Genomic DNA, 23,149 nt, shown 5'->3' with positions numbered 1-23,149 from the left:
TCATCATGCCGCCTTTTACACTCCAAATCGGACTCCGTACCCGGGGTACGGAGGTCATGCTAAAGAGAAACCCTGGCAGAAGCTCAGAAATTACTTGCCGCTACAGAAACACTGAACATATTTTCTCCGAGATGAATCTGACAACAGGACCGGGACCGAAGCTCCCTTCCGTAATATTAACAGCTCCAGATTCCACCTGTTGGCCAGCAAAGCCCATCTATTTTTTATTAGTATTCTTATTACTCGCAGGGAAGGGAAATAATCTAATTTCTACTTTATCGTAGGCCTCGTGGGAAGTAAAAGCTGGTTAATGGCAGCAGAGCCGGAACCAAATAATAATAAATCAGCTCGTGGTCGAAGGTTCCGCTCCAAAGGTAGGTGGCGAGAAATACGGAGTTGCACCTTTTAACAAGCAGCACACCAAATCGACAAGGAAAGAAAAAAGAAAAGAAATAAAGCATCCAATGCAAGTGGACGTCAGTGCCATGTGACTGCCTGTCCAACGGTGTCGGTGCCTGTACCTATGTATCTGCAGGGAAAGGCTGACATTTTTATGTATGCTGAAGGGATAACTGTATGTATACATGCAATAAGAGGAGTACCTTGAGAGGAGCCTGGAATATGTAGGTGTTACCTTCTGTGAGGTGACGATACCATATTTTAAGATCATCAAGTCATGACACTGACGGCAAAACGGAAGTTCATCAGCCCGGATGAAGGATGGATGACCTTTTCTGACCTGTTCTGGTCTCATCTACCTTTCGGAGATCTTGAACAATGTAACCAACTTGTCAACCTGCTGGTCTCATCACATGGCGCCTGAGCTCTAATTCCTATCCCATGCCCTCTTTTCGCAAGATGAGCAACAAGTTACTGGCTAAAGACACTGGAGATGTACTCCTTTCCTCGGTTATGATTCGGTCCCAATCATCCCCCCGAGCCGCTCCCCGACTGGTCCGCACCACCAATCAGCAGCAGCAATTCCTCACATTTGGCAGAGGGCTGGCCTCCCTCTGACTTGATTTTTTTGCAATGCTGTTCGGGATAAGCACTCCAGAGTTACATCACGCAAACAGGGCTTCCATACCCCCGAACTTGGTACATTACCCTCCTCATCACCCATGCATGCTGTGTGTTTGATACATACGCCTCTCCAAATTGATATTTTGAATTCAAATTCACAGGCTCAACACTGTTTCACCTATGTACTCATATTTGGCTACCGCAGATTAGCTGGTCAGCAGTTACTTAGTCACACCGCCATGCATCCTAACGGCTCTGCTTGTCCAGCGATAGTCCACAAATCCCATCCTTCTGATACGGCCTATAAGCGCTTAAAGAGTCTCAAAATAGGATTGGAAGAGACGAAGCATTGGTGAAGGGAGAGATTCAAATTCGGCACTTGGGTTACGCCATCGATCTTTGTTTCATGAAACGCATCCCGGCGCTGCTCCGAGAACGAGTGCCGACCTGCAACATGAACAATCGCCACTCTTCTCTTGGCCCCGATTTTGCTAAGCGACCCTCTGCGACTATATCCTTTTTGTTGCTTGCATCTGCAGAAATGGCTGGCTGAACGGTTCTCAAAAAGCAAAGAGGCCAAGGAATTGGCTCGCCAATTCTTCCATTCATCGTTTCACAGTAGAGGATTTGTCTGAGGATTGCAATCCAGACTGTTGCTTTGCGGAGATCGTTACATGTCATCTAGAGCATCCCCTCCATAAGTCCGCGATATTTATGATCTTGACAGATAATTTAATGTATTGAGGGGAATTTTTTGAGAAATGATGCAAACATGAGCTAATTATCGTTTCCAACTACAAAGACAAATGTCTCTCAGTCTCAAGTTTTTACGATGGCAATATCGAAAGAATCGATTTCCGCTCAAAAAGATTCCTTTCAGTTGTGGTTTGCCCCAAGAGCATGCCCCTTTAGGGTACCTTAAGACCATGTTTTTACACGCCGCTACTCGTCACTCCTGAGCAGATCATACCGGACCCCACAAGTTGCACACAATGCTTCTACTCATCATGACCATTCTGTCTTTATGTATACTATGTGTCCTTGGAGTATACTATCTCTTTCCGCCATGCGTACAGATCAACATATGATACGATGAGCTCATCCCAAGTTGACCTGACCATCTGTAACATAATGTAAGTTTCAGTACCAAACTTACAAATCGCCACTTCCCCTAACCCCCTAACCCCCAAACCCCCCGGCCTAGCACCTAATACCCGAACCTTCCTCAATCCCCCTAATCTGTACGGAGTACTCCGTACAGAGTACTCTGTAAATCTGCCACGTTACTTCAGTCTGTAATATTACCAGTAAGTACCAGTAATTTACATGTAAGATGAACTTTGCTTAGTCACATGGTAGGATGAGGCGGCCAACCCAGCTTGTCAAGCAACATTGTCCGCTTCCCTTTCGGCGCTTGCAACGACCAAGTCGACACTTTTGTTAAAATGTTGTACAGAAGGTGACAGAATTTGAAACTTAGGACAGTTGTGTGATTCCATGGGAAAACACATGCTCTTCTGCTTCCTGCCACCCTTTTCTTTCTGTTAGGGATTTAGTGCTGCCCTCATAAGAGGTCCGGGTGATCTGTGTTCTGGCTTTTGTCCTTGAAAACAATGGTAGTAATACTGCCTTCAGTCTTAGGATCCTTCAAGAAAAGAAAAGATAGGATATTCTTTTCTGGCTAATTTTTCATTAAATAGAAGGTCTGCATCAGCTTCTGTGGGGTAAAAAGTGAGGAGGCTCTCAATTCAGTGAGTATGCTCCTGGCCTGAAATAGGTTCAAGATACTCCGTAAATATCAAAAATTGCTGAAATCCCGATGAAATTCTTGAGTGAAACTTATAGTATTGGACGGCCGGTCAATATTGATACTGTCAAGGAGATATGAAAATGATCATAGTTAAAATGTTGAGAATCATGAGTTCAACCATTTTGGAATCATCCTATGTGTGTTGTTAGCATGGGAAGGGTCTCTATTTGACAAGGTGGCTTACCAATTTGGAATTTGGGTCTGCTTGTGTCAGGGAATGTGGAAGTATATGGGCCACTTCCAAGTAAGAAAATGGGGTCCATTGCCTTGACATTCTTTTGATTTTCTTTATTTTTTTTCCTTGTTCAAACTATCCTTATTAGTTTTAAATCTCCTGATATGAGATAAATCCATCTTCATGGTCTCTGACTGCATAAGACCTATAATGAATGATATTATAATTTCATGTATGGGTCAGGTGTCCCTGAAGTTGAAAAGTTACAGGTCTGGACATCATCATGTAGCCATCTGCTGTCCATCATTGTATGCCATTTCCAAGATTGTTTATCAGTTCACCAAGCAGGCCTTGATATGATGCGCAGATATTCAAGATGCCTCCCAACTATATAACATTAGGCAACCCTTGATGTATTCTTTCAGTAATATGTTAATGACTTATGGTGTATGGTCCAACAGGAATCATAACAATACATTAATCCATGGAACCAGCCCACAAGAGAGCTGTATAATCAGTTCAGCATGACCTAGTCTTACTGACACAGTAGGATCCAGTAGATGCAGCTGCTAGAGCACATTCCTGCTTATCAACTTCTGCCTTTTTTCAGATTCCAATGGCGGGTTTTCTTTTTTTTTTCTTTCATTCCATCTGTCACTGGGGTATGTTATCAGACGCGAGGCATTCGGGGTGATGGGATTCAAGCAGCCAAGTTTAAGGAGGTTAGCACACCTTACAGTAATTCAACCCAAAAACCTATGTTTGCATTAAGCTTTCAACAGCTCAGCTATTATATCTCATGATCTTTTCTTAGGATGAAAGTTGGCACACAAGAGATCCTAAACCAAAGCCCGCGGGCTCAAAGTTGGTGAAGTTGCGGAACTCCTCAGGCTTGAATGAGATGCAGATGACAATGCCTGCTTTACTAAGAGTCAATCCCCACCACAAGTGATTGAAGGGCAACATATGAATGCTGGCCAGTTGGGCGCCTATCCATGATGCAATCACTGCAGTGCGAAAACAGGCAACCAGTAATATATCTTCAGAGAGCAATCCCTTAGTGGATTTAAATTCAATTTTGAATAGATATGTACTTGCCAGTATGGGGGCTTCTTAACCAACAATTCCTTTGGAAAACAACATTGTTGGCATTTGATGAGATAATTGTTGCACTTTTTGGTGCAGCATCAGAAGTGCATTCAGTGAAAATAGGAGGTTCTTTCCTGCCAATGCATGTCTCTTATCTCCTAGTGGCAATTTGCCTGAGGCTAGCAAGACAATATCTTAGTATATGTCATTCAATACGCTCTGCGAGCCATAGTACTATGAAAAAGTTAATTATTTTGACAGCTCTATTCCTTGTTCTCAATTCAAGCTGACTTAATATACTGCTGAGAGCCTGAGCCATTGAACAGGCTGAAGCCATTCAGTAAACTGTAACAATCTTGTCAAGAGTGAGGTGGTTTTTCCAAAAAGCTGTACCCAACTTGCTCCCACTTGTGATCTGTGAGATGATAAATTAAGCCATTGCTTGCGGAATGAATTGACCAGCAAGCACCACATGTATATGAACAAGTCTGTTAAACATTTGAGTTCTCTAGCAATAAGTATAAAGAATGCCCATTGAGCATTATTGCTAATAATGATTTTTAGTGTGCTGGGTTTGAGATGTCAACAACTGTGCTTTTGGTGGGCCAAGGACAATTGATGATCAACTATGAAGACTATCTTCTGAGTATTGAAGATAATTATGCAAAGGCTAAAGCTAATAAAGAGAAATTGGACATGACATGAAGAGGACTACAAATTCACAACATGAACCTCTTCTTGTGCTTTGTGGTCAGCCCATCCAGATACTTGTTGTAAAGTACTGGATAAACCTTTCTTCATAGGTAATGTCAATGTGCGGTCACTGATCAAGCCTTTTGAAGTAAATAATGCAATTGTATTACAAACATGATCATTGTGGGACTCAGTGAGCTATACACACACATCAGCAATTTGAACAGAACTTGTTAATAAGAATCAAAGTTCACCTGATGGAAAATATCATGGGTATGTTGGGGGGATGGCGCAAGAGTTGATTCTGGAACCATTCTAGAACAGCTGATGCTCTTGGCTGTTGACAAACCTCTCTAGGCCCACAACCTCTTTATTCATTGTAGGCCCCCTGTTTTGATGTAGGTAAGTGGCTTCGCATGATTGCATATTGAAGCAGAGAACACAATGGATTTTCAGCTGTAAATCTGATTAATGTTGAAGCTGAGCAAAATCAGAGAACAGTCAGAACAAGCAAAATAGCCTATATCAATGATTAGCTGTATTGATAGGAGGCAAGTTGCTCTGACAAGTCCTAGTATTTGCCTTATGGAGCATAACTTTGCCTTTGATATGCTATCTCAGTTGACAATCAGGCTTTATGCTTGGGGAGCCATGAATTGAAGTAGTACTCTGTATAGAAATATAACCATTAGAATAACGTACAAGCAGGGCATCATACTTACTTACTGCCTTGAAAAGAGCCTAAATATCTTAATATGCTTGCTGCTTATGCAGATATAGGCTTGCCAGGTTCATTGGAGCAAGGTTTTTAAGTGAAATAAAATGTTAAAGTGAATTCAGTAGCATCATGAAGTGAGAGTGACAATAGGAAGAAGTGACAATTTGGTAAGAGGCGGATAGCCTAGGCAAAGGAAGCAACTCCATAACAGGAAGCATCATTGTTAGAATGAGAATTTTGGATTGTACTGATAAAGAATGAGAGGATGCTCCTGTGGGGATGTTCATGTCTGAGAGAACCTTCATGATTATTAGTGCAGTTTGCCTAGTCATGAAGGTGTCAAGGTGTGGGCAACTGGCTTTTTCCTTAGGAAATCTATCAAGCATTCAGCCGTGCAAGGAGCGTAGGACCCTATTGAGTACAGCAAGGGTATCTATCTGCGCAGTGAGGATATCCGAAGTGGATGTCTGCCCAAATGCTTCAAGGGCATTAAAGCATTGGAGCTGGGGTTTTTGATCATGTGCCATGATTTTCTTGTTTATCTTTGGGAAGATGCCTGCCATTGATCATTCACAGCAATACCCCGTACGTGATCCGAACAAAGGCAGAGAAAATGTTGGAGGACCTTTGTAACCATATCTTCTGTAGTTATACATAACTAGGTAAGGGAGGAATGACATTCAAAAATGTGAATGTCTAACTGGACTAATTGATGGTGCACGGGCTGCTCACTGATAGCCAACAGCTATCATAATACCTCCGTACTCAGAGGCTAAAGGAATCAATTAGAGGGGATGGGAATGAAACTTCAACCTCGTAAGCAACTCATGAAAGGTGACTGATATTTGTGTACTTTCTGTCATACTGCACTGATCCTCGCCAGTTCCACTAGTGTGGCGTCCGCACTATTCGGAAGGAGGCTCTCCTTTCTTGCATTAGTTTTGAGAGATTTCATGGAATACGGACCGAACGAGTGATTCATCGATGACAGCGTGGATCAGCGCATTCTGCCTCTTGGTCTTCCTCTGTCGTGAGCCGTGGCCAGCAGAGATCTAGGTGATCATCAGAAATGGATCGCTGAGATCCGGCTAGTTAAGAGACAGCTGCCAGCAGGCTATTACTTACAAGCTTGCTGGGTCTCCCTGACAAACTAACTCCTTCGGCTCACCAGTGAGTTGATTTCTGACAACAGCAAGAGGTCATTCAACCCCGACAGGGAACCGAGAATCCGGCAGATGCTTACTTCTTGTTTATCGTCTTGAGTACCTGGGATACGCAGTGCTGTTTCTTTCAATTCGGGATCGTGTGAGCCAGGTTTGCCAGGTCTTTTCTGTGGAGACAAATTCGACCAGTTGGACAATTTGGCCAAGGCGAGAGACAAACTCGATAACTACAGCAAATCGTGGCGACCCAAGACGGCTTCCCGCCAAGGGAGCTCGTTAGTTCGAGCACTTTCAGCGAAAAGCTATTTTGGAGAAGATTGTTAGCTGCTTTATCCATGGATACAACCTCATCATCGCGGTTGCTCACTCGGTTCAGTGGGCATTCGCAATTCATGGCAGTTTAGTATGGTTGTTCAATCGCACTAATCCCTTTAGTCCTGCCTCTCATAGAACTTCCTGAAATCTCATGTCCAGCCTGTGTGGGCTACAGTATCTTCATGCAAAGCACAATTCACAGCTGGCCTGCACACCTCGAGCACGCGACAGAGAACTGAGGAAACACTTCCCACAATCACAAACTAAGTAAAATTTTTCCCATGAAGTACTCCGCATGTATATACTCATAACTCACGATTTCTGTGCCCTATAACTCCGGTCGCGAATAGAATCAAAAAATCATACAAAATTAGCGTATAGCGATGGACGATTTAGGTCCGGATATTATGTATCTACATTGAATGTACCAAGTGCCAGCATCTTTTCTCATACTCCATCTATCCATCTTGATCTGCTTCTTCCAAATATTCCCTTGTTACCGCGTGCCAGCATCCATCTCATACCTCGTCGGCTCTGAGCCTTGAATCTCGACTGCGGGTCCCCCATAGTATTGAATTGGCTGCTCTTTTCCTTGTTCCACTGGAGTAAACGTGTGACTTGGCCCCATAACGGGGCGCTTGCTCCGCCGTTTGAAGTAGAATATAGCCCCAAGAATAATAAGAGCTCCTACAATGGCTCCTATAGCAATGCCGACCTTCGCCCCGGTGCCGAGACTGCTGTCATCCTTGTCGTCGGTCGGAGAGCCCGGCGTCGATTCGGGTGATTGCGGTGATAAATCACGTTCCAAAGGTTGCCAATAATTCTCCCATGATCTCTGAAACTGGCCTTCGGGGTCAAAATATGAAAGTGTGTTGGCGCGGTCGGGAATGTCTTCAAGTTGTTTACCCAGGCCTTCACGCTGGCTGCCTGGCCCGGGAGCCTGCGCGAGCCACGTCATTTTTGATAACCAGTTTCTCCCAAGAAAAGCGGCCTGGAGAAAAGCTCGCCCAAGGTGATAGTTATCATCATTCTCTGTGAGGCTAAAGGGGTAGCATGGAAAATATATTTTCGGTGACTCCGTAATCGGTGACTCGAGGGTGAGATTTAGTAGCGCAAAGGGAACTTTAATGACCACATTATCCTCCGCACCGCTCGCGGGAGGAAAGGTGAAGCTAAGATAGGCAGGCGACGACGTTATCGACTTATAAAGAGGATCATCCGTTTTCCACAGATAATAGCTTAATTCTGAATCCCACTCAACTGGCAGGTGCTTCACAATTTCTTCGCAGGTTTGTGCAGGCAAAAACATATACGGCAATGTCGCGTCCGGGTAAACGGTAACATGGTCATCGGAGGATGTACCGGTAACCAACAGGTTGTCTTTCTTCTTAAAAGGGAATGGAGAGCCGCCGGTTTGGACACCGATTCCGATATCGAGGAGGCGAAATGTAGTTTCGGCGGAGGTTGTATATGGCCCGATGATTCTTCCTTTGTCGTATCCGCCAAACACCAATGAGCCAACATAGTCGTGGGCTGCAGACCCTATTTGCAACGTGTATGAATACGACGGTATGATATCCTGATCATACAGACCTCCGGGGTAGATATAAGTGCGCAATGCACCCGTTCTCGAGGAGCTTGTCGTAAATTCTTGTACAGTTTTGTCGCCTCCAAGAGCCAGCAGGCCAACGGGTGGGCCGTAGGTAATGCCTTTTGCCGTGGTGATGGTCACATTGTCGACAGCGACTAGGCTTGTATTCCACACCGTGATATCGTTGATCGTAAGCCCTTGGATATTGAAATCGCACTCTCCACTGGTCTGGTTCATTGGAGGGTTTTCATAAGAGCCTGGCCAACTGATGGCCATTGTCGATTTCGCTGTGATATCCCACTCGCCCCCTTTGCCGCAGATTCCATCTCTTTCATGAGGTTCGCATGCCTCGGGAACCAGAATCTGCGACGCGTATCTTGAGCCCGGGTAAAGATCCAAATCTGTGGACTGGAGATTGTAACGCAGAGTTTCATCCACCCCTCCCACAGATACCTTAACTGCCTGCCAGGGTCCGTCAGGCCCATATTTGGTCGAGCTCCATGGAACTGCAAAATTTGCCGCACCAAATACCAAGCCGACACGAAGACAGGCAATCCAAAGCAAAGGAGTTAGATTCATAGTGAGCGGTCGGCCTCGTTTTCTTGCTCACGAGACCGGCGTTGAGAACTCAATATCTTCGCCAACGAGTGACTGAACGAGCACTTGTTATCTCACGTTCATATGGAGAAGGACGAGAAAGTTGAGAAAGAGATACACCAAAAAGTGTGCTGGGGTGGGCCGAGATCAGAACCTCTTAGCGTGTTGATATTATCCACACGAGGAAGAGTCCCCCAGGCCCAGGATAGCGGGAATGAAGCAGAAAGTCCTCTCTCCAGGACCAAAAATTCCAACCAGCCTTGCGGCCCCGGGCTGTTTTAGAGGCTCCATAGCCACTAAACAATCCGAAAGGGGGCGACGCCATAAACTCTGATTTTGGCAAGTCTTCGTCTCTTTTGGGGTCATCCACAAGCGAACTAACAGATTTCAATATTAATGACCGAAGGCGATGCCCAATTCCCCTGCTGCAGTTTTGGATAGGGCCAATCGTGTTGGTGGGTTAGATGTTGGCCCGCTAGCCCGTCCGGAGCCGAGCGCGGTGCTCCCGTGCAGAACCACAAATCAGCAGCGGACCAAGCTGTTGGCTCCATAAAAAGAGGGAGAGCTAGCAGGGGTCAGCGACTCAGCGCCAGTCGATGTTGCAAACACCGTTTGTCATGCGCAAGGATGTTTGGGTGACGATCTCGAAACGCATATTACAAAGCAAAACTCTCCCTCCAGGGCCTGAGCGGCTGATGCCACCCTGTCATGGACAGAGAGAAAGCTCTTGGTTCAGGCCTATCATTCCCTACGGAGCGCATGAATGCGATTATGTTGGGAGTTCGGAAATGCAATGAGACGTCGAACTCATGAAGTCCATCTCCCTTCTTTTAATTAGTGGCGTTTTCACCAGCCTGGTCGCAGAGGGCATCTCTATCAGTACTCGGTGGAAAACGGACCTTCGGACGGAATGGCTGTGTTGGTGCGGGCTCTTTGTCGCTCTGTGGGCTTTCCGACATCATACCAGCAGAAGTAGTGGAGGGACTTCGAGCCAGATTCATGATCAGCCAGAGAGCGCCAACACGACAGTAAGCTGGAAGCTATGGATTGCTGCCTTTTTCCTGTCTGTGTCGCGAAGTCTAGGATTATTTTTTGAGACAAACTGGTGGTTGGTCTGATACTCCCATTCCGTTTATCCGTATTTATAGTGTTGCTGCTTCTCATGGAAACCATTGCTGGACGCAAAAACATGTTGCTGACTTTTATGTCGTGAAGCCTTTAGTATCCAGCCTGGTGTATCTGTTCCTGTTGCAAAAGTCGGCAGGACCTGAGTCCGTGCTCCCAATCCCCGGGGCTGCCAGCGAACAACCCACAAAATCTAGCTCGCCATCATGGTTCAAAGCTATCGGGATGACGGCAGTGGGGCTTTGCGCTTCTACGCTCCTCTCTTTCGCCTCCTCTGCGAAAATGGCACCCTATATCGTTAGCATTGGATTTGTAGTTTCGCGGACAGCTAGTTTCGTTTTGCTTTCAAGCAATGGAAATTATGGCATTCGTTCGAATGATGAGCAGAGCGGAACGCTACGGACGATTGTTCGTCTTGAGGCGTTAGCTTTCCGAGTCCTAAGTATCACAACCATTTTCATGGTTGTGCTACCTCCTCGGATAAATCTTTCGCTTGCGGCCGCTGGACAGGCTTTGATTCTGGCTTTGGAGACAGCTGTTGTGTTACTTCTGGTGTGTTTTTTCTGCTTTTAGTGGAATAACTCTGTGCTTATGCTTACTATTCTTTAGATTTCATTCGGATGCACGGTCTCCTCCTCGACTTTGGAGGCTTTTTCCACAACAAGCGTACAAAGCCTCATCGGTACTTCGCCTCAGAGTTTAACTGCAGCAACAGTCTCCCTGGTTTCTGTCGTGCAGTGTCTTTTAGGCTTGCCTGCATATTTCCGATCCCAAGGTCAGCTAATTGTCCTCGTTCTACTCCTTCCTAGCATCATTGGTATAATTCGTAGTATCCATCATTTTCCGCGACCCGTCGTGAAAAACGTTCCCACCCCACCGCAGGCCGGAACGTCCGGTATGCACCCTATTGAAAGACTAGCTTTTGAAGCGGAGGCTGCTTTCACAAAGACGCTTTCGCGGCAGTCGGAAACTCTAGAGGATGCCATAACAGAATACATCCGCAGATACCACCGAGCACCTCCACCCCATTTCGATAAATGGTTTGAAGCTGCTCGCCGACAGAACTTTGTTTTGATTGATGAATTCGATATCATTATGAGAGGACTTGAGCCATTTTGGGGTGTATCTCCATCAGACCTTCGCGGTAGAGTAAAGTCCGCTTTTGCAGCCGGCGACAGGTCTTTGATACGTTTTGAGGTCAAAGGCCATCGAGCCTCGTATTCTATGGCTGAGGCTGCTCAATGGGTGGGATCCCAAGTACGGAGCTGGTTCACCGCAGAAATGCTGGAGACTTTGTCCGATTTTGTTTTCGCGGTCAACTGCTTTGATGAGCCAAAAATGGTCGTCCCTCATGACATTTTGGACAAGGCAATCGAGCGCGCACGGAACAATTCCGTAGTTCAACCCAGCGAAAATGAAAAGCTTGGTCAATCCGTCAATTTTCTTAAGTTGGGGAGCCAAAATCCGTGGGATGTCCTGGTTTTGTCATGCCCAGTAGAGTCTCCAGCGCGACAGTTCTCCAAGCCCCCATCATCGTACACCATGTCGGAGCTCGGCTTCCTTTCGAATGTCAGCATGAGCAAAGATGTATGCTTTGCTCCTGAGCTCCGAGACCTACATGCCTTTCTTAGACATCCCGAAACGCTTGATTTGGCCCATTCGCTCTTCCCAATTTTCTCAACCGCAAAACCATCATCTTTTCAGGATGTTCTCTACCCAGCTCCGTGGTATGATGCTAAGGTCGACATGCATGAGTACAAGGAGCAAGAGGATATGGACTGGGAGGAGAAAGAAGACACGCTATACTGGGTAGGTTCCACCACAGGCGGACGTACAACGATGGAGAACTGGAAACTCTTCCAGCGACAGAGACTTGGCTTGATGGTAAAGGATAAAGATCGAACCATCCAGCTCATGAAGAAAGTGAAAGCGCCAGTGGGCAGTGAAGCTGCCGAGGCCCCTTACACATGGCAGGCGTACAATTCAACGATATCTGAGATCTCTTCATCCCTCAAAGTGCGGATCTCGAGCGTGATCCAGTGCGATGATGACGCATGTAAGGACCAAGAAGCGGCTTTTAACACATCGTCCAATCGAGACAGCCTCGGAGCGGGCTACCTGTCACGATACAACCTAGATATCGACGGCAATGGCCTAAGCGGACGATATTACCGCCTTCTTCGCTCAAAATCCGCCGTGCTCAAGCAAACCATTCTCCAGGAATGGCATGACGACCGCCTGGCTCCTTGGGTTCACTACCTGCCCGTGAATATGAATCTGACGGATCTCCCGGAGATGGTCCGATATCTGGTCCATGAGCCGGAGGGCAAAGAGCTGGGAAAGAAAGTTGCCAGCAACAGCCGGGAATGGATGGGAAAAGCCTTTCGAAAGGAAGACTTTAAGCTGACGTTCTGGAGACTCCTTTTGGAGTATGGACGAATCATGCATGACGATCGGAACGATATGAAATGTTGCTAGCCGTGTTTTTTTTGTTTCGACACTGCTTGTATAGTAGGGATGTTGCCGTTAGACTGTTGTAAATCGACCAGAATTGACATTCATCATATAATAGAACGTCGCAGTCGATGCCCTCGGTCCCCGCGACGGAGATGGATGGCGTTCTGATTTGTCGGGATAGTTTTGCCGTTTCGGGATGTGCGCGCTCGGCGGACATGCGAACCTTTCCCCAATGCGGCCACGACATCCTCCCGCTCACCACCGCGCCGCCTGATCTTGAGACGGACGCATCGCTATCTGGTTAACCGTCGCACCGGAATCCTCATCTTCATTTGGTAGCTGGTTAGCTTATTGAAGCCTTCGCTCTGCTGTGCTCGACGTTGCGGGGAAGGGCACGATGGCAATGATGCTCGCCTCTTCCCCCCCCGGGGTACACGACCCTTATCCACCATGATAAGGTGACTTGTTTGATAATATCTTGAGGGAGATACGAATGTATCTACCACACTCGTCGCATGGCTCATCTAACCTTACTGCCTGCTTGAAAGATAAAAATACCGTGATATCCCACTGGATCGTACGCATCATGTCCGTCAAGCTTCGAGCCTTGTGCAACATCGACCTTCATCTTTGTCATCCCGGCCTAGTCTTCTATCAACTCGTCCGGGAGTTGTGCGCCCCTTCTCATTTATGCCCTAGCCCTTTCCCAAGGCTTCTTGCGCTCCATGCGAAGTAAATAGGTGTCGTCCTATCCTGGTCACATACATCGCTGGAGCTCCTCCCACCTGCTTCAATTATCCCATTCTACCATCTACAGCTCACGGGAATGCTCTGACAAACCGGGCGCCATCTTTTACGTTTTGCTTCTGCTACAATCCTGCGCCTGTTGCCTTGCATCTCATTTTCTAATGTCTTGAGCTAGACCCAAGCCTGATAACAAATACCAGCACAGATAAACTTTCTGACAACAATGGACACTTCAATTTTTGTTTTCGGGGGCATCTTGGTTGCCATTACGGCAACATATCTATTCCTCCATAAAACGCAGCGCGAGCGCCTTGTTTATGGATTAAAAACCCGTGGTCGAAAGGTTTCATCGGCAGGAACTCCTCCTCGAGACCTTGCCCCTGAGAAGCAGCCTTCCGGCCCACTTTATGGGGATGTTCTACCGCCCCTGCGCCGGGAAGCACTGTACGATGTTGCTAGGACCGGCATTTCAGTTAAAGACGTCCTCGCTCCGAAAGATCTGGGCGATTCCGATGTGGTACGATCGATTCTGCCACTGACAGCAAATTATCGGACTTGTACGGAAGTTAAATTTACTCCCCCAGGATTCTCCACCGACGAAATTAGAGCTTTGGGGAACTTCCCCGACTATGCAACTTTGAGCGGTATTCCTTTGCCGAGCGTTTATGAGGAGTTCGATATCGATAAAGCTCTGCCCAGACCATATCGACCATTCCGTTGGAATTATCATCAAACTATGTGTAAGCATGTTCTGTGCATACTCCTGTTTCGTTGAAGTTCGCTGACATGATGAGTAAAGCGCTCACGAAGATGGAGCCAGATTGGTGGCTTGAACTCGAGAATACATACAAGAGCCGTGTTGCGCACCGAAAAATATTACATGCCAAACATGGCAAGTCTGTCCTCGATAAACTTCCGGGTTCTGAGCTGGCGTGCAAGGAGCTCATGGAGATGGTGATACAGTTCCTCTGCGCCAGGTACCCACGATACTTTTCTCTTTCGGAGGACAAAAGGTATTTCACAAATGGCATTCTTGATACAGTCGAGGACCTTCATACGAAGGACCCCCTTGTTTTCTTGATGGATAATGTCCCTGAGGACTTTGGGATAATGCTGAGAGACGACAAAACTGGAAACTATGTCTTACGGGCAGGGTCGATATGCTCTTCCCTGGGATGGAATTTGACTACGAAAATGGGCATGCAGCTACATGAGATCCACGAGCCTATTCCAGACTATAAGGAGAAGATGCAGTTCTCTATGGATCGGTACGTTCGCATGTCCCAAATGGTGCATTATTTATTTGCTAACCTAACTATATAGGTACTTTGCCAAAATGCCAACTGATAAGCCCATCCAGCGTGGCTCATGGGGACTTGAAGTCGAACAACCGCTCTTCATGCCTCCTGGTGACCCTCATGAACTCCACCGACTTTCCCAGTCCGACTCCCTCCAGCTCTCTTCTTGCTACCTTCGCGTCGACTGGCAAACTCTCCGTCGTCTCCCACTCTCTGGCTCCATCATATTTAACTTCAAGGCACTTTTCACGCCTGTAACAGAGTTCCGTGACGAGCCAGGCATTCCAGCGCTTGTGGCGAAGATTCTGAGGGAGGGGAAGAGAAATATTATGGAATATAAGAATACATGGCATGTAGAGCATGTAGTGTTGCCAGCCTTGGACCAGTGGGCGAAAGAGCAGGAGGAGAAAGGTATCATTGAGAAGGACTGGAATGTTACGACTCTGGAGGATAGTCCATATTTTAAGGGATGGGAGGAGAAATGGCACCGCCAGCAAGGGTTTTAAGCTCCTTTTGGGCGTCTTTTACGTTGTGTTTGTTTCCTTTTTTTTCTTTTCTTAACCATCAGGTAGGGAGTTTGAATTTTTGACGGATTTGTTTGATATGTAGGGGATGAAGCCCGTATGTCTTGTATAAATGATTATTCTCGGAACGTACGGCGAAGATTGGAATATTTTGGATATTGGATGGAACAAGAGATAGACCATCAAAACATGTGGTTTTTCTGCATATATCCTTTGCATCCAGTTAATACCGAAAGCAAATGGCACCCTGTTCGATTTTTAAACGTTTCTCCAAGGAGGGTTTGCGACAATGACAAGAGACTACCAGCCCTAGTAGTTTTAAGGTTATGTCGCTCGATCACGTCCACCTTTCATTAGAAGTTTGAGAAACAGGCTTAGCTATCGAGTTTCAGTAAAAGCCGATAGAGAAGCTGCAGTGGAGCACTGAGTCCCCCGAGTCGCGAACCGCGTCAAGCCAAATATAGGTGTCCTCCTTCCAATATATATATTTGCGGGCTTTGCGAGGGGTCACTGCAAGGTGTGTGAGGATGCTGGTTCAATGAAGTGCTCGAGATTTCTCCGTGCTCGAGATTTCAGGTCCTTGGGGATCTTCGTCGTGTGAATCTCTGGCTCAGGGCGTGGCGGCGAGCATAGGAATCAAGACATAGGTGATAATCTCCGCGCTCAATCATCTCCCCGTTGCGATTCCCTTTCACTCACTTCTCCGTTCTCATCTTGGTCGCTGTCCCTATCGATATCTTCTAGCTCTTCGCCCAGTGGGCTCACTCTCTCCTCCAGCATATCCAAATCCTCCAAAATCCGCCTGGCAGGCAGCTTCCACAGACTTGTACCACATACGCGATCTTTGTTAAGCAGGTCGTCCACGAACTGATCCATATATGTCAAGACAAACCCATCCTTTGTTCTTCTCTTCAGCTTCCTATAATCCGACAACAACGGCTCAAGAACATTATATACCTCCACCGGCTCAAACGTCAACCGAATGTAAAAGGCCGCAAGCGCACGTAGGTACTTAAAATCCCCCACTGACTTCAACACCGCTGCTCCATCACCACCATCCTCATCACCATTATCATCGTCATCCTCTGCCGGGTCATGAAAGTTCAAATATTCGAGCACAACCTCCCTCTCCGGCGCAAGCTGCAGCAGCTTAAACGCCAGACAGAGAAACGGCGTCGGCTTCTGGTTGGCACCGTACGTTCCACCAATATAACCAAGTTCAACAGCTCGGTCGCAGAGAGTGGCAGCATTTAGGCCGAAACATTGCTCTTTCCAGTAGTACGAGTCTGTGATGCGGTCGCGGACTGCTTTTTCGAAGAGAGTGGCGGGATTGACGCCGCGGACTAAGGGGCCGGTATAGCCACGGTTGTCGAGGAGGGCGCTGGCATCGGCGCGGTGGGTAGCCATCTGGTTCGAATGGTAATAGATGGGAGAGATCGGTTTCTAGAGCACTGGGCGTTGAGTCGAAGTGGATGGGTTTCAACCGGCTGAGCTGCTTTGAAGCTGCGAATTTTACGTTGTCGTAACTTTGATACCGTATTTTAACGATAAGGCTTGGATTTTATCGATAAGGCTGTTGGCCGGGCAACCGGGCTGAGGAAAACAATGACGCCGGGAATCTCATCATCGCATAGTCGCAAAGATCCAACAAGAGGATATCTAACGGGACCCAGACCTGACTCTTTATGAAAGACGCTTCAAATTTGATTTCCTCGATGCCGATGTCGCCTCTATCCATTCCGTCGGGATAAGTAGAAGCGTCAACAAACTGGAAGCTTAAGCAGAGCCATGGTCCTGGTCACCTCCGGCACCATATCGGTCGCAATATCATCGTCAATCATCGGGCTTTTTACGTTTCTCCTCTTTCTATCAGGCTATGTGCTGCAGCAGCAATCAGTCCGCAACATAAAAGCCGCCCTGCCTAGATACACACCTACTACCACTCCAACTTCCGTTGCCACAATCTCGCCAGAGCCTGGACGGCAGAGAGAAGATGGCTTTGCCAATGATAAAGGCAACATGTTTGCACCGCAGGGGCTCAAAGATACAGGTCCTTTTGACATCCTTCCGAATTACAAATTGGACTCCCAACAGGTTCCGATAGGCAGCAGCATAGACATAAATCTTGCGAATAGGCAAGCCTATCTTCAAGTTCTATCCAAACCAAGCGCGGCGGATATCTGTTCCACGCTCCTTTTGGCTAAAATATTGGCTTCAAACAGCACTCTTGCCACGGACCGAATAATCATCTATCCAGAATCATGGGACATGAGTTCCCCGACCGCCAATATCGCTGCAGCATTGCGCATCCTTCGAACATCTAGCAAGCGATATAATGTTATTTTACACGCAATAGACATGAGTGACCCAAGGGATAGACATCCCTCCATAACGCGCTTGTTGAAAAGAGCGTCGGCCAAATTACAAACCTATGGGCGAATTCTGTATTTGCGGGCTCCTGGGGTGGCCGTTGACACGGGAAAGCTCGATCGGTTAATGAATATCCCAGAAAAGGACGATCTGGCATCAGAAGCTTCTTCACCATCGCCATGGTGGCGGCTGTTATTCGATAGACACATGAAGAATAGGGTGAGGACGTGGATTCCCACTGAACTAACTGTTATAAACGCCGACTTGCCGCCAGCTGTCCTCATTACATCGAAGTATCTTCGCCCTGGGATACTATCGCGTCGCACCCATGTACTCGGCTCGTCAATACGATCGAATCATGTGAATTCCGTGATGGGCGTGCTCGATGGCTACAAGGATGGAGCGCGCCAAAAAGAGCCGGCATACGTTTATTTTGAAAAGAATAAGAATCGATTACAGGAGCGAAGTAGCTTGTTTTACTTGAAATGGAGGCAGAATTTGGAAGGCGTTTGTCAGGGAATTGACTTGAGCGATTGATCTATTCCTTTTTTTTTTTTTTTTTTTGGCTTTTTTGTGTGTGTGAGACAATGACGACTTTATGATTTTGAACAACTTGCTTCATCGGTATAGTTAAAGGTTTTCTTTAGGCCATTTATTCCGCCATATTACATATTATGGGTTTGATGATTGACAGGTTGGGAGTTCTGAAACTGAGAGGAGGCATCTTGTATTTTAAGTAGCTAGCGGGACAAAAGATGATATCTATGGAACGGGATCTATGCAGTACCTTGGCGAGCACGAAATTCATTTATTCTTTCTAGGGACGTCCTTGATCATGACTTCTTATCGTAAAATAATGGTACTATGGTTTCGTACGTATTTACTCCGTACTTACTGTACAAACATATATCAACGGTGTGGGCATGGTGCATTTCACAAATCCGCGTACTCAAAATCTCTTACCACGCCCATTTCCCTTTGTGATGCCCAATAATCACGATCACCAACGCCGCAGTAGGAAGCAAGGGGGGTATATAAAAAGCAAATATAAACCAACCCGGAAACGCCTAGCCCCTCCCCAGATCCAGGTCGCTACTGTGCGTTACGCCGCTCAAAGTGGCGGAATTCCAATTTCATAGCCTAGTAGTACTTCTGTGGTCGCACCCTCCCAGCCTCTGTTTCCGCTTGTGGAAATCAAGTATCTACACGCAGAGTCAAGGTAAAGCTGGGAAATAGTGCCGGTGCGGTGACCGGGGATGATAAGGAATGGTACCGTGGAGGGGCGGGTGGACTGGTCGTCTTTGAGGTCGTAGAGACGGAGGATGTCGTGGGATGCACTTATGACAGTCAGCTTGGAGCCTTGCTAGAACTCGCAATAAAGGTATGAAACGTAGCGAAGGAGCAGGACAGAGAAGCGTAGTAGGCCAACATACCAAATTAGATGCCTTCCATTCGGCATTGCCTTCAGCGCAGACACTGCGCCACTGCCCTGAGGAAATTTAAACGTCCTCTGAGCTTCTCGCAGGCCTCTGTGTAAACTATACTCTTCCACAGTCCCGTTGCGACGTCCGGCGTAGATGTAATTCCCGTCTGGTGACCAGCAAGCATTCATACACCACGGTGGTGTGTTTCGGGGCACTATCCGGGCAATTGGATCTGGCTGTCTACGGTCCCAGACACGTATTGTTCCGTCGATGGATGCGCATAGGAACGTCGTGTCGCGAACGATGTTGGAGCCGGACTCTGGAGATAAATCGGGTATTGTTTTTGACGCAGTTGAGGACTCTAAGTCTTCTGCATGGGGAAGGCCGTTAGTCAAGGATTCTATGGTGCCATTGGGAAGATTGCCATCATGCAAAGATGGTGGCTTTTCTTCCTGAGTACCTGCTAAGGTCGCGGAGTCAGAGGCGAATTGATGGTTTAAAGTCCCGTTTAGTTGAGCGTCTGGTTCCGTTTGCGCATTAGCTTCCTCTTCCTCTCTACTTTGCCGTATGCCGTTTGTAATCGCTTGCGACATTTCATCGTCGGCCTCTGCCTCGAAAGCACCTCCGGAAGGAACCTCTGGGTCGCCAGTCGCGTTATCGTCTCCGAATAATGAATCAGCTTCGAAGAGAGAATCGGCAGGAGATGTTGCCGATTGACCCAACTCTGGTCCCGAGCCATGCGCATTCGTTCCGCCATTCAGTGTGCTGGAGCCAGATGTCTTCACATAGTCCTTAGAGGAAAATGTACCATTCATTATTGGGTATTCTCCACTTTCCTGTGGCACAGGTAAGGCTGATTCTGGTCGAATTTCGATAGCGGATATTTGTCCAACAGAGGCTCCGAACGTCCGTCGGGTTTGTCCAGTATTCAAGTCCCAGTCGAAGACCTTCTTGTCCCAGCTTCCAGACAACAAGGATTGTTCATCCGCCGTTAGGCAAAGAGTGGAGACAGCGGAAGTATGTTGCTGGAGAAGAGCGATTTCTTTTCCTTCGTCGTGCCGTACTGATTGTAATCGAATACCGCCGGACTCCAGGCCGGAAAGGAGCCAGAGTCCCTCTGACTGCGGGGCCAAGGAGTAGACCGGCGACAGCGCATTTCCATCCATGTTCTCCCAGTATGTCATTAAAACGCCGGCCTTCACGACGCTGTCGACAAAGGGATGCCTCTGGGCCACAGTCAACATGAGCTTGCTGTTGATGGAGTCGGCCCAATTAAACTTCCGAATGTATCCATCAGATCCCCCACTAAACACCCAGCGCATATCCGCCGTGGCCGCCACTGCATTTATCGAGGTGCTGTGTGGTGCTGCTGTTGTAGGCACAATATCGTAAGTGGAGGCGGTCACTGCTTCGGGCCGGGGAACGGGGCGCAAATGCAAGGAAGCGTCGGGAGTGGCTGTTGATGGAGAGGGTTGTGTCAGGACGACCTGCGGATTCTGCGCGTTTTGGCTTTCGGAGGCCATGCTGGAGTTGGAGGGGCTTTCAGGGTCGGCATCGACATCCATGTCATCGGCATCTCTCATAGTCTCGTCCATGTCGTTGTCAGAGCTGCCATCTTGTGACCCTGGGGGTGGGTGTTAGGAGGGGTTGAATGGAGGAAAGACGGAGTGTTTTGCTGCTTACCCGCAAGGTCACGGTCGTCATCTTCTTCCATCATTGAAGGCATGTTTCGGAGTGGGATTAACTACCGGTTTGCAACTTACACTGGCCCAAACTTACATCAAAAGGGGAGGTCCTATGGCTTTTTTAAAGAATGCGTTCATCATCATTGCTGGCGGAGGAACATTGTTGCTCCGCCCGGTACTCGCTGACCTCATCCCAACCGCCCCAAACACGGTCCGCATCCTCATCCTCTGTCCATCTCCATCCTCGTCCTCATCCCCATCCACATCACCATCACCATCCCCATTTCCACCCTCATCCCCATCTCCATCTCAATCTCCATCCTGCAAACTATGTCGTCCCGCCCTTTCAACCCACTGCCTGTGTGCCCCAAACCCATCCAGTGGGATGTGCCAGGCCGTATTGCAGAGCTGCAGACCTGATCAATGACCCTGCCACCAGTAAATCACAGAAGCTAAATCTTCAGACTGCTATCAACCTGTATCATGCAGGGGATCTTCCGGCACGGTTTTTATATATCCAGGACGGCAAAGTTGTCCTCCATAGAGATCTCGATTTCCGGCGGCCATACTGGGTTGAGGTATTTCCCTTCCCCTCCCCAATTATCTGTCCACCCACTGCCTGTGCTTACTATCATTTCAACCTAGGGTTATGGCCAGCAACTATCCTCACAGAATACGATTCCAGATGTCGTGCCAGAGCCGTCTACTGCGCCCCCTCAGTCCATGTCCAAAAGTGTAAGCTTTTTACTTCATTTACTCCATCCTTGTGAAGGCTGACTGGCTGACTTACATCCAACCCCCCCTTCAGCCTTCGAACCAGCAACTCGCACATCGCACGGTATACAATTACTACCGGGCCCAAGGGCTCGGACACGAGGTTAGTATTTTAGATCTCTAAAGAGGATTTCCTCGGCAATACACACGTTTGATACGTACCTTAAATCAGTTAGATATTTGCACGAATTAGGCCGGTTCCGGGGCCTTCTATCCACTGCGTTCTCGATTGATATCACAATGCTCAATGACACCGGAAGCAATACCTTGACAGTCTTCAATACAGCTCTCCTGGCTTTGGCCATCCCTCCAGACTACTTGGGGTTTGGCGCAAACATCCCAATAACAACGGCTGGTGGAATGGTCAGACGGCAGCAAATCACTGTTGAGATACAGCTGCTGGATTCGCAAGGCAATGCTGTGTCTGACTGGGTCCTGAAGCAGGGCATTGTCACACCAGCAACCACTGGCGCCTGCAGACTCTCAGGCAATGGCATCAGACAATCTCTGTACTTTGCGACTGCACCGGGAAACCAGCATCTGTATGTTGCTGAGAAGAAGAATGGCATTGTTGAACAGCTTCCGGCTCTCTAGCCTATCGATAAATTATGGTTCCCCAAAGTACAAACTTGAGCACATCCTTGCCCGAAATCATGCCTCCGAAATCACTTCAGCCCGCCGCGCTCTTCACGATCGCAAAACACACCGGCGGCCCGTTTTCAGTCAGCTCTATGAATTTTGTTTGAGTGCCTGGTGTATTAGAGACACTTCATGAGCATTGTTTGATAAGCCGGGTTTATACCTGGATGAGATGGCAGTCTTTCTATGGGATGAATTTGGTGTACTCGCAACCACCTCTATGATTACCAGGACTCTTGCCTTCTCTGGTTGGTCTAAAAAGACAGCAAAGCAGAAAGCAAAAGAGTGCAATCCAGACCTGCAAGATTTCTACCTTCATAGTGTGAGGAAAAGATAGTTCCGTTCTTTTTAATCCCAATCCTACTCTACATTTTATACAAAAATAGTTGCGAAACCACAGCTTCAGTACACCATTTTGCGGCCTGGGTGCCCAACGGCTTTCACGGCAAATGACCATCGACTCATGGGAATAATAAACGTATATATGGAGTACTCGAGAGAGACTGAGTACGAGAGCTGAAAATCCTCGCAAGATAAACCCAATGAAGACCGGAGAAACCTCATCGCCCATTTCCACCAACCTTTCTTGTGCCGCGGCACTGAATTCCTAGCTGGTCACCGTTTTGAGATCGGCCCCTCCGAGACTGAAAAACCAAAGAATGTGAGCTGCCGAAGCACCACAATATGGACACCATTTGAGCCAGTCTAGCCTTCTACCCATATCCCAAGGCCAGTCGCATCCACGGTTGGTGGTAGAAGCATAGGCTCAACTCTCGCCAATGATGGGGGTTTAGAGATCGCAAACAATTTTTGCTGTGGCTTGAGGGTTGGTTCTGGAGGCTCTTCCTCACATGACTCTTCCCTCAGAAAGTCCTTGGGTGTATAATAGTTGGTAAGTGGAAAGTTCTCATCCTTATTTTACACACAGGTCA

At 47.5% G+C, this 23,149-nt stretch overlaps 9 protein-coding genes across 9 annotated transcripts; 4 read left to right on the top strand and 5 right to left on the bottom strand.

Moving 5' to 3' along the window:
* Window positions 1-1,407: 1,407 nt before the first annotated feature.
* CIMG_06705 (uncharacterized protein) lies at window positions 1,408-1,632 on the bottom strand (the record flags this gene model as incomplete). The annotated part of the gene is made up of 1 exon (XM_001242808.2): window positions 1,408-1,632. One exon carries the CDS (start codon window positions 1,630-1,632, stop codon window positions 1,408-1,410), a length of 225 nt encoding a protein of 74 aa, XP_001242809.2.
* Window positions 1,633-6,236: 4,604 nt separating this feature from the next.
* Window positions 6,237-7,065, bottom strand: CIMG_11805 (uncharacterized protein; the record flags this gene model as incomplete). The annotated part of the gene is made up of 5 exons (XM_012358700.1): window positions 6,237-6,280; window positions 6,374-6,396; window positions 6,475-6,560; window positions 6,677-6,898; window positions 7,039-7,065. 5 exons carry the CDS (start codon window positions 7,063-7,065, stop codon window positions 6,237-6,239), a joined length of 402 nt encoding a protein of 133 aa, XP_012214123.1.
* A 184-nt stretch (window positions 7,066-7,249) lies between these two features.
* CIMG_11804 (uncharacterized protein) lies at window positions 7,250-9,156 on the bottom strand (the record flags this gene model as incomplete). The annotated part of the gene is made up of 1 exon (XM_012358699.1): window positions 7,250-9,156. One exon carries the CDS (start codon window positions 9,154-9,156, stop codon window positions 7,483-7,485), a length of 1,674 nt encoding a protein of 557 aa, XP_012214122.1. The 3' UTR covers window positions 7,250-7,482.
* An 827-nt stretch (window positions 9,157-9,983) lies between these two features.
* Window positions 9,984-12,863, top strand: CIMG_06703 (uncharacterized protein; the record flags this gene model as incomplete). Its single annotated transcript, XM_001242806.2, has 3 exons — window positions 9,984-10,202; window positions 10,258-10,851; window positions 10,909-12,863. 3 exons carry the CDS (start codon window positions 9,984-9,986, stop codon window positions 12,775-12,777), a joined length of 2,682 nt encoding a protein of 893 aa, XP_001242807.2. The 3' UTR covers window positions 12,778-12,863.
* An 863-nt stretch (window positions 12,864-13,726) lies between these two features.
* On the top strand, window positions 13,727-15,307 carry CIMG_06702 (uncharacterized protein; the record flags this gene model as incomplete). The annotated part of the gene is made up of 3 exons (XM_001242805.1): window positions 13,727-14,243; window positions 14,303-14,771; window positions 14,827-15,307. 3 exons carry the CDS (start codon window positions 13,727-13,729, stop codon window positions 15,305-15,307), a joined length of 1,467 nt encoding a protein of 488 aa, XP_001242806.1.
* Window positions 15,308-15,988: 681 nt separating this feature from the next.
* On the bottom strand, window positions 15,989-16,791 carry CIMG_06701 (RNA binding protein; the record flags this gene model as incomplete). Its single annotated transcript, XM_001242804.2, has 1 exon — window positions 15,989-16,791. The coding sequence occupies exon 1, from the start codon at window positions 16,730-16,732 to the stop codon at window positions 15,989-15,991; it is 744 nt and encodes a 247-aa protein (XP_001242805.1). The 5' UTR covers window positions 16,733-16,791.
* A 187-nt stretch (window positions 16,792-16,978) lies between these two features.
* On the top strand, window positions 16,979-18,379 carry CIMG_06700 (uncharacterized protein). Its single transcript, XM_001242803.2, has one exon. It carries the CDS (start codon window positions 17,114-17,116, stop codon window positions 18,230-18,232), a length of 1,119 nt encoding a protein of 372 aa, XP_001242804.1. The 5' UTR covers window positions 16,979-17,113; the 3' UTR covers window positions 18,233-18,379.
* A 219-nt stretch (window positions 18,380-18,598) lies between these two features.
* Window positions 18,599-20,845, bottom strand: CIMG_06699 (transcription factor; the record flags this gene model as incomplete). Its single annotated transcript, XM_001242802.2, has 3 exons — window positions 18,599-19,032; window positions 19,129-20,743; window positions 20,803-20,845. The coding sequence occupies 3 exons, from the start codon at window positions 20,843-20,845 to the stop codon at window positions 18,807-18,809; spliced, it is 1,884 nt and encodes a 627-aa protein (XP_001242803.2). The 3' UTR covers window positions 18,599-18,806.
* Window positions 20,846-21,070: 225 nt separating this feature from the next.
* On the top strand, window positions 21,071-22,600 carry CIMG_13076 (uncharacterized protein). The gene is made up of 4 exons (XM_001242801.2): window positions 21,071-21,382; window positions 21,450-21,539; window positions 21,613-21,681; window positions 21,755-22,600. The coding sequence occupies exons 1-4, from the start codon at window positions 21,288-21,290 to the stop codon at window positions 22,170-22,172; spliced, it is 672 nt and encodes a 223-aa protein (XP_001242802.2). The 5' UTR covers window positions 21,071-21,287; the 3' UTR covers window positions 22,173-22,600.
* The last annotated feature ends 549 nt before the right edge of the window (window positions 22,601-23,149 follow it).

Source organism: Coccidioides immitis (genome assembly GCF_000149335.2).
Source record: "Coccidioides immitis RS genomic scaffold supercont3.2, whole genome shotgun sequence".
NCBI classification, from domain to species: Eukaryota; Fungi; Ascomycota; class Eurotiomycetes; order Onygenales; family Onygenaceae; genus Coccidioides; species Coccidioides immitis.
The sequence above is the reverse complement of the archived record's forward strand: the minus strand, read 5'-3'. Positions and strand labels throughout refer to the sequence as shown.

What these genes read in the sequence shown, in the direction of transcription:
- CIMG_06700 (XM_001242803.2), top strand. Translation starts at nt 17,114, where the DNA reads ATGGTCCTGGTCACCTCCGGCACCATATCGGTCGCAATATCATCGTCA.
- CIMG_13076 (XM_001242801.2), top strand. Translation starts at nt 21,288, where the DNA reads ATGCAGGGGATCTTCCGGCACGGTTTTTATATATCCAGGACGGCAAAG. An exon ending in GGCGGCCATACTGGGTTGAG is followed by an intron (nt 21,383 to 21,449) that starts GTATTTCCCTTC and finishes ATTTCAACCTAG; the next exon opens with GGTTATGGCCAGCAACTATC. An exon ending in CTCAGTCCATGTCCAAAAGT is followed by an intron (nt 21,540 to 21,612) that starts GTAAGCTTTTTA and finishes CCCCCCCTTCAG; the next exon opens with CCTTCGAACCAGCAACTCGC.